At 39.7% G+C, this 9,389-nt stretch overlaps 1 protein-coding gene across 3 annotated transcripts in view; it reads left to right on the forward strand.

The window, feature by feature from the left end:
* The window catches only part of ANXA11 (annexin A11), a 56,736-nt gene extending 48,361 nt beyond the window's left edge, over positions 1–8,375 (forward strand). For all 3 annotated transcript variants that reach the window (XM_077821132.1, XM_077821131.1, XM_077821130.1), the window contains exons 13-15: positions 4,565–4,623; positions 5,580–5,702; positions 7,617–8,375. In XM_077821132.1, the coding sequence (XP_077677258.1) occupies positions 4,565–4,623; positions 5,580–5,702; positions 7,617–7,676 (242 nt within the window). In that variant the 3' untranslated portion in view covers positions 7,677–8,375. The remainder of the gene's footprint in view (positions 1–4,564; positions 4,624–5,579; positions 5,703–7,616) is intronic.
* Positions 8,376–9,389: the final 1,014 nt, after the last annotated feature.

Consider the following 9,389-nt stretch of genomic DNA (forward strand, 5'->3'; position numbering starts at 1 on the left):
TCGTTCTAGTTTTTTGCCTTTTTGTTGAGCTTCCTAGTGAACCTGCCTGCGGTTAATAAAACGCGACAAATAACTTACCTGGAAAGGAAGGGTGGGGTTTCCACTAAAGACAGCCTCTGGACTTAAAATTAGAATTTGTTAGACAAAGGAGATGTAATTATTAAGCATACTTGGCCTCATTTTCAGAAGTACTGAGCACTTGTACCTTCCATTGAAGTCAACAAGAGTGATATGTGTTGAGTGCCTTTTGAAAATCAGGCTGTTAACTTCAGTGGCTTTGGATTAGGCCCCAAATTCTTAAACAGCAGCTAAACTGGGTCTCGCTTCACCAGTTTAGAATTGCTGTGCATCCTCTCTGTAAAGCACATTGTTAAAGATAATTTACTTACACATCTGTTCCAAATTACCTCCTCTAAATAACTGCTGTGCTATGACACTCGAGTGCAGCCTCACAGAATTCTAATTCTTCTTCTCCTTAATTACATTAACAAGTAACTGGTTAACATGGTTTAACAGTGACTAGAACAGGGACGTGACCATAAAAATTGGGGCCCTGATCCTGCTGTTGCTGAAATCAATAGCAAAACTACAGCTAACTGCAACAGGAGAAAGAACAGGCCATTTGGCTGCATTAAGATAAAGTTATGGGTTCATTTTATGCAAGTTCCAAACAAAACTTTACAAAATGTTGAATTTTATGTAAATGTCCTTTATTTTTCACTCCCTAGCTCATGTGCACAGTGTCTGGGTAACCATCCTTTACTAATAATTAACATTTTTGAAATCTAGTTTTAGGACTGATTGCTCTCTTAGTTAACTGCTTGTATTTCTCTGCTTGGCTAGATTGTTATTCCAATGGCTTTTTGAAACCCTAAATGGGACTTTATTTCTTTGGCTTTTGCCATGATTGAAAAATTCATAGCAGATTAATCATATCCTAACATTAGAAAGCCAGACCTACAGAACAGAAATAATGGCAAATTAAGTACATATTACCGCAGTAAAACCTTTGGCATCGTATTTAACACTGAGGACGATGTATACGAAAAGGCTACCATTTGCCACAGCAAAGAAACTCTATTGTCACAGCATGGACCCTGCAGTCTGATTCCCTGTAGGAGTGCCCTTTTCCCCGCATGGAGTCACTCCTACTTTGGTGGGACTTCACAAGAGTGCAAGGGGCCAGATATGTGGATCCAGTTACAGGACTGGGACTCTAGTTGGCGAGCAAAGCAATAACCCTTTTTACAATGCACCTCTGCCATGTACATTGGCAATACTGGACAGTCTCTACGCAAAAGAATAAAGGGACACAAATCAGATGTCAAGAATTGTAACATTCAGAAACCAGTAGGAGAGCACTTCAATCTCCCTGGACACTTAATAACAGACTTAAAAGTTACCATTCTTCAACAAAAAAAACCTTCAAAAACAGACTTCAATGAGAAACTGCAGAACTGGAATTAATTTGCAAACTTTACACCATCAAATTAGGCCTGAATAAAGACTGGGAGTGGCTGGGTTACTGCAAAAAATAATTTTCCCTCTGATACTCATGCCTTCTTGTCAACTGCTGGGAATGGGCCACATCCACCCTATCTGAACTGGCCTCATTAGCACTGACCCCCCCGCACTTGGTAGGGCAACTCCCATCTTTTCATGTGCTGTATATTTATACCTGCTTAATGTATTTTTCATTCTATGCATCTGATGAAGTGGGTTATAGCCCACAAAAGCTTATGCCCAAATAAATTTGTTAGTTTCTAAGGTGCCACAAGGACTCCTCATTGTTTTTACTGATCCAGACAAACACAGCTACCCCTCTGAAACCTTTTTTAGTGTGTTTGAAATCCTGGTTTTGATCAGTTTCTTTTATTGCATAAATCAGCCTTTTCCCTAGGATGATTTGTTCTTTGTACCTAGTCTACAAAAGTCTAATTGTAAATATTTGTTTCCTTTTGGTTTTGCTCTCTTTAAAGCTTTCTGGATTGTACAGATGGTAATTTACAATAATAAACTCAAAATATCTTGCAGTGCAAGTGGATTGTTTTAGCTGATTATGGTAATTGGAAAACATACATTTTAATGTTTTGTAATTCTCTGTTTTGAAGTGAATTGTGCACATCCTTGGCAGTTGTGTGTGTGTGTGTGTATATATATATATGTGGATTGCTGTCTTCCATCTACTTTTCAATTAAAAACCAAGAAACCTACATTTTTTCCATATAAAGTGTGCATTACTATGAAACACTCCTTTTCAGATTTGCTCCTTATGTTTTACCCTGATCTTAGTTGGTTGCTTTTCATGCTTTTGTAATTCCCTATGAACCATCCTAATGAGACGGTTGTGTGGTGTGGTTACTACATAGTTTGTTTTACACTGCGTGACTGACTGTTTATTCATATCAAATATGGGATCAGTTTGTAGATTTTTTTCATTCTATTGAAATGATGGGTGGGATTTTTGTCAGTAAATTCTTTATATGCTCTTTTACCTTTCTAACAATTTATGGAAAGCCAGTTCAAGCTAGATTTCACTTAGATGGGGATGCCAAGATTTTAAAAAGTCCTTGGGAACCTGAGTGCAGTTACTAAAACAAAGAACAAATAACTTGCCTGGAAGTGAAGGGTGAGGCTTCCACTGAAGGCAGCTGCTGGACTCAAAACTAGAATCCCAATTTAGGCTCCTAAATCAGTCAGTGGAAGGTGCAAGATAGTTAAGTCCCAGGCAGACTGTGAAGAGCTACAAAAGGATCTCACAAAACTGGGTGACTGGGCAAAAAAATGGCAGATGAAATTTCATGTTGATAAATACAAAGTAATGCACGTCGGAGAACATGATCCCAACTATACATATGATGTGGTCTAAATTAGCTGTTACCACTCAAGAAGGAGATCTTGGAGTCATTGTGGATAGTTCTCTGAAATCCATCCACTCAATATGCAGTGGCAGTCAAAAAAGCAAATGTTGGGAATCATCAAGAAAGGGATAGATAATAAGACTGAAAATATCATATTGCCTCTCTATAAATCCATGGTATACCCATACCTTGAATACTGTGTGCAGATGTGGTTGCCCCATCTCAAAAAAGATATATGGAATTTGAAAGGTTCAGAAAAGGGCAACAAAAATGATTAGGGGTATAGAACAGCTTCTGTATGAGGAGAGATTAATAAGACTGGGACTTTTCAGCTTGGAAAAGAGGTGACTAAGGGGGGGATATGATAGAGGTTTATAAAATCATGAGTGGTATAGAGAAAGTAAATAAGGAAATGTTATTTACTCCTTCTCATGATACAAGAACAAGGGGCCACCAAGCGAAATTAATAGGTAGCAGGTTTAAAACAAACACAAGAAAGTATTTTTTCACGCAACGCACTCTCAACCTCTGGAACTCCTTGCCAGAGGGTGTTGTGAAGGCTAGTACTACAACGGGGTGCAAAAGGGAGCTAGATAGATTAATGGAAGATAGGTCCATCAATGGCTATTAGCCAGGATGGGTAGGAATGGTGTCCCTAGCCTCTGTTTGCCAGAAGCTGGGATTGGGTGACAAGGGATGGATCACTTGATGATTACCTGTCTGTTCATTCCCTTTGGGGGACCTGCCATTGGCCACTGTCGGAACACAGGATACTGGGCTTGACAGACCTTTGGTCTGACTCAGTATGACTCTTATGGGTGCTCAGCAACTTTAGAAAGTTAACCCACTGATTTTAGGCTCCTAAATGGATTTAGGAGTTAAATTTTATACTCCTACCTTTGAAAATCTTCCCCAGAGTCAACAACTGTAATTTGAACTGCTAGTATAGCTTGGTAGCTTATCAAATTTTATGCTGACTATAGTTCTTTCATGTTTCAGAACTGTTAAAATACAAATTCTTTGTGGCTGTGTAGCTGCTAAACTGCCACCTGTTTCTGCATGTGCTCCAACGGCTATTAGGTTGTCTAAGTTACCTGGAATTAATGCTGTGCCATGAACTGTCCTAAATTCCTGTTGTTGGTTATTTCTCTGTCTAAAAATCCCAGACTTGGCAGCTGGAGGGAAACCAGCTGTCAAGTATTTGAAGGAAATTACTAGTATTTTTGATGATACAGCAAGAGGCTGGAAAGTTGAGAGAATGGGACACATCTGACCAGCTTCACCACTTCCTTGAACTTTTAGGACAAGAAATTGAATCCCCCTTGCAGAAAATTTGCACCAGAACTTCTCAGCATCAGGAAGACTGGCAAAGACCTAATGTTGTTCCCCTGCCTCAGTTCCATAACTAGACTCAGTCCGTTGACTGAAAGATTTACTTTTAGCAAGGAAGTACTGAGGTTTCTCAGACACTACAACTACCGCCAGTCTGATGCAAAATTACAAACTTTGCCTTGCAAATTAAAAGTTAATTTCAGTGACTAACTCAAGTGAGCAGGAACAGGGTAGGGTGTGTGTGTGTGTGTGTGTGTGTGTGTGTGTGTAATATATAGAAGTACATACCTGATTCAGAGTAAGTCCAGTGAAGTACAATGATTTTTATTTAGCTGTGAGTAGCTAACCTGTTAATACAATTTCTTTTGCAGTTAAGTGCATGAAAAATACACCAGCTTTCTTTGCAGAAAGACTCCATAAAGCCATGAAGGTAGGTCTCTCCGTGCATCATTGTATTTTTGCATAAGTGCCTTGGCACTGATAAAACATAACTTCATTAGTAATGGGTCAAATGTGTTGAGTGTTTTTGACTGAGCAAGGATTTGGTCAGTTATTGTGCGAGCACAGAATAAAGCTAATTAGGCCGTGAGGATGAAAATCATCCCAGTTACGGCTGTAAATGATGTGAAGAACTTGGGGTGTGCTGTCTGTGTTAGGATAGGCATTACTGTACTTACTAATGTCCATATCTGGCCCTTGTTCATGTTGAAAAGCACCTTTTTTCGATAAGCTCTACATATGTTTTCATGGAATTACTCCAGGAGTGAGGTATTGCTCACCCAGGAGTAAGGCTGATGGAATCTGGCCTTCAGTAGGGGATTTATTAAAGAACTGCACATGATCATAACCTGCTGTCTATTTATGAAAGCCACAATTCAGCAAAGCACTTACGTGTGTGCTTAAGTCCCATTCAAGTCAAGACACTAAAGTTAAACTAATAACCGTTGTAATGCAAACCCCTGGCCTTCACACCTTCCTACAAATGTATTTAGCTTCTATTTCTTGTTCTTAGAGCCAGAGCATGAGTCTAAAACTGGGATTTCCTCAGAAATGCAACTCAGTGCATTTATTTACACAAATGACCAAAGCAAGGAAGGGTTAACAATAATGGGAATGTGTGGAAATGGGTGGAAATTCATCATCCTCTTTGGTTGCTCTTTGTGCAAGGAACTGAAAGTGGTAATGTCCTGTTAGCACACACTTCATTCACTAAAGCATTGTCAGCTAAATTTGCCCTTTGTTACACGGTTTCAATCCTATTGACTTTGGTGGGGTTGTCCTGGCATAACATGGGGAAGGATTGGCCCTTGGACTCTCCAATTTGCGTTGAATTGTCTAGAATTTGCAAGCTGATCGTATTCATGCACTTAACTGGTTTCTTCACAGGGAGCGGGAACAAAAGACAGGACTCTGATTCGAATTATGGTGTCGCGCAGCGAGGTTGACTTGCTGGATATACGCACTGAATACAAGCGGATGTATGGCAAATCCCTCTACGCGGACATCACAGTAAGACTTTTTTTTTTAATTATTTTTCTCCTACTGTTGATTCTTGTACGTACCATAAAACCCCACCCCTGACACTGAATCACTGAGTGTATGCTCCCTGCTTCTCTCTTCATGCATGGAGGGCCAAAGTGCCATGGAACAGCTGTGTGAGGAGGAGACTGGGAAGAGGCTATATGGGTGGCTTCTGTCTGCTCTCCATGGCAGCAGTGGAATGTGGGTTTGGAGAGAGGCCAAAGGATCAGCATCTCCACAGATTCACTGGCAGCCACCTCACTTGCAGATGAGATGTGCTGGGTCCCCAGCCTGTACTGGAGTGTAACGGGCTGTAATGGCAGCCCAAGAAACTGCCTGCACAGCAACTCCGTAACCTGGCCATGGAAGATATGGAGTGGACTACTGTCCCCAACCCTTAGCAAATGCTCACTACAAGTCTGTCTTTGGGTGGAGATGCATTTGCACTATAATTAATAGTATGTAAACTAGAGCCCGAAAATTGGACATGCTGTCAGCTGGGTGGGAAAGGGCTGTGTGGTTGTGTGTAAAATCAGCTCTTTTTACCAGGCAGCAGCAATTGCTGGTGCTAATCAGTTTAAACAGAGTTTGTGGTTCAAAGATATGAACCCATGGTGATTCCGTTTATTAGACTCTGATTATTCAGGAGACTGTGGGTGTGAATTAAAAAGTAGTTATAATATATATGGCCCTATTTCTGTTTCCTTTGAAGTAAAAGTGGAAACTTCCATTGACTTAAATGCAAACAGGATCAGGTTCCTAATCCATATTCCCCTTCTTAATGCACAACAGCCCCCTCCTTCCATTGACCATGGCATAGATCTGATTATTACATTTTGAGGATTTGTCCTATTGTATTGAAGCAACTTCCAAACACAGCTGAGAACTGCTGTGACACTGTTAATCCACACAGAACAGTTCGCAGCCATGTCCAAAACCAGATTGTAGCATGGCTTTAGCTAGTACACAATATTCTTTGGAAAAGGTATTGCACATTGTCATTCAGAAACAGATATTTAAAATGATTGTAGCTGGCATGTCTCTGCTCCTGAGGACAGGACTCTATACGAACCATTGGTGAATTTCAGCCAGTATGGCATTTGTCATGAGATATTTGTTAGCTGCAAGATGTCTCTTGTAACTTTTTTACTTCCCTCTCTTTCATCCTACCCAACACATACATACTTTCTTTGATTTCTCACTTGGTTTGGGCCTAAATGGAAGCTTTTTTGCTTTTTCTTTTAAACCATGCCACAGAATGCAATAGATGTGTTTTAGCAGTGAGAAATCATGCTGCTAGAGTCATTAATGTGAAGTCACCCATTTCAGCCATACTGGTGTCTGGTAGAACACTATAAGGGCTTTATTCTCATTGCATGTTCCCATAACACAGCTGGATGGAAGGTCAGAGGGAAAGAAAATACGGGCCCCATTTTCCAGTTTCCATCACATTTCCATAGCAGATGGTCATCTTTTTAAGGGGAGATGTTTTTATGCTGCTGCTGGAAAATTAGGTGAATTTGAATACCGAAGGACAAGTTGGTGTGTCCTCCATGACAGAAAACATAACATAGTACTTATGAGTCCAGGACGGTCTTCTGAAGAAATATATTCTTGAAGGGTTTTTACTAGATAAATCCTAAGGATCCTTCTGTGGACTTTTACTGTGTTTGGAATCAATTCTTTATTAGCCCTGGGATCTGGAATTCAAATGTGGAGTCTAGAATAATGAAGGCTCCTCTTTATTAAAGGCTACCCTCAGTCTATTTTTGGCCATTCTAAATGTTGGGATCCGTACAGTGCATCTTCTCTCACCTCCCTCACAAAAAACAGAAACAAAAAAGAAGTGTTACAATTAGATGGCTTTCTTTCCCTAACTTTTTCCTTTGGATTTGTTGCTAGGGTGATACTTCAGGAGACTACCGGAAAATCCTGCTCAAGTTGTGTGGTGGAAATGACTAAGTGGAGCTTGCTGCTTTTCTGTTATTGCGTTAAAATATCAATGTTGGGTTTGGTTTCTTTTTGTTTTCCAAAAAACCAAACAGGCCGTGAATTGTTTTCCTAAACCTACTATGGATGTGTAAAACTAACTCTCCATATCTTCCCCTTTCCATCCAAAAATGTATAATAAACACAAGAAAATCTAGCTATTGTAGAAACTGCTCGGGATTTTTTTAAATCACTTTCTAGTTAATGAATAACAGATGATTATTTCTGCTTGCATCCTTAGCTACAATAATTTTGTTTCCTGGTTTAAAAAAAAAATATCAGTCTTGTTGTTGATTTAAAGGTGGGGGAGGATTGGGGGTTTTGTTTTGGATGCTTTTTCTATGGGCATTTTATGAGTCTCTCTCTTTTTTTTTTTTCCCACATGCAAATTTTCTTGTATTTGTTGCACACAGTGGTTTTGTGTGCATGAATGGAACCACCCTCACTTTGTTTTGCATCTAATTATATTGTTTGTTAAAGAAGTTTTACTAAATACTTTTTTTAAGGAAGACCTGCTCTGCTCTTTATGCTTCACTGCAAATATCACAAGAATGTAGCATCAATATCAATTCAGCCTCTCCAGTTAATATTTTTGGATTGTGCCTTAAAAGCAATGCATAAATCTACGAGGACTGTAAAATTAAAGCCATGTATCTTTTAAACCACCTACAACAGCTTCCTTTTGTTTTTAATATCATCCTACATTTTGTGTTTTGACTCAGTTAAACCACATTACTTGGGACTTAGATGGAAACATTCTGCTGGAACTGAGTAAGGATCATCCACAAACAGAACTGTTCTAGCCAATGGCAGTGCCTTGCTAATTTTGCATAGCTATTCTGTTTTTCTTTTCTTATGCAATTTCTCGCACACTGATTAGATGTGGGTGTTTTGACTTGTTTAATCAATGCTCTGTTTTTTCTCAGTAGGCATGTACCAAATATGCAAATCTCTCTACTCTGACTCATCTCTTCTATGATTGGCTCCTGTAACGCTCTGAATTGTCAGACCTTTTGCCACAACATGAATGCCTCTTCATCTTGTCACTCCCAAAGAAGGAAAATGCTTAAATTTTCAAGAGAGTAGGAGGTGAGGGAAAGGGAAAGATTTAGAGAAAATGCAAAGCCATGTTCTCTGATCTTGTTCCTTCCACTTTTATCTACTAAAACTCAGCCAGGCGCCTGTTCCTAGGATAAATTACTTTGTTTACACTGGGAGAAGCCTAGGCCTTCCAAATTCAGGTTTGAAACAACATGTAAGCAAATACCTATTGGTGTTGTTCTGGGGAGAGGAGCCTGGCTAGGGATGGGACGGGAGGCAAATGACTTCAAACTTTTTTTTTTTTTTAAAAAAACCTGCTTTGCCTACCGTGGTTTTACAGCTCAATTAGTCTTAACCTTTGCCTAGTAAAACCTTCCTCAGAATAGTCTGGGGAATAAATTTACCTTCACCTAATAAGCTCCTTGGCCTTCAGCCTTTAGAGTTTTAGTTGCTGCGAATGCCTCCATCTTTGGCCTTGGAATCAGTTCACCACAAAAAAGCCAAGGCAAGCAGTGTGAGGCTGTTACAATAATGTGACTGCACTTCCAGTTTGTTACCTCCTACTGTATCCAACATTCTAGCTTCAGATATGGATATGCCACTCGCATTTCAGGCAAAGGTAGGGATGTACTTGTATACCAATTC

Source organism: Eretmochelys imbricata, chromosome 7, assembly GCF_965152235.1.
Source record: "Eretmochelys imbricata isolate rEreImb1 chromosome 7, rEreImb1.hap1, whole genome shotgun sequence".
In the NCBI taxonomy this organism is placed as follows: Eukaryota; Metazoa; Chordata; order Testudines; family Cheloniidae; genus Eretmochelys; species Eretmochelys imbricata.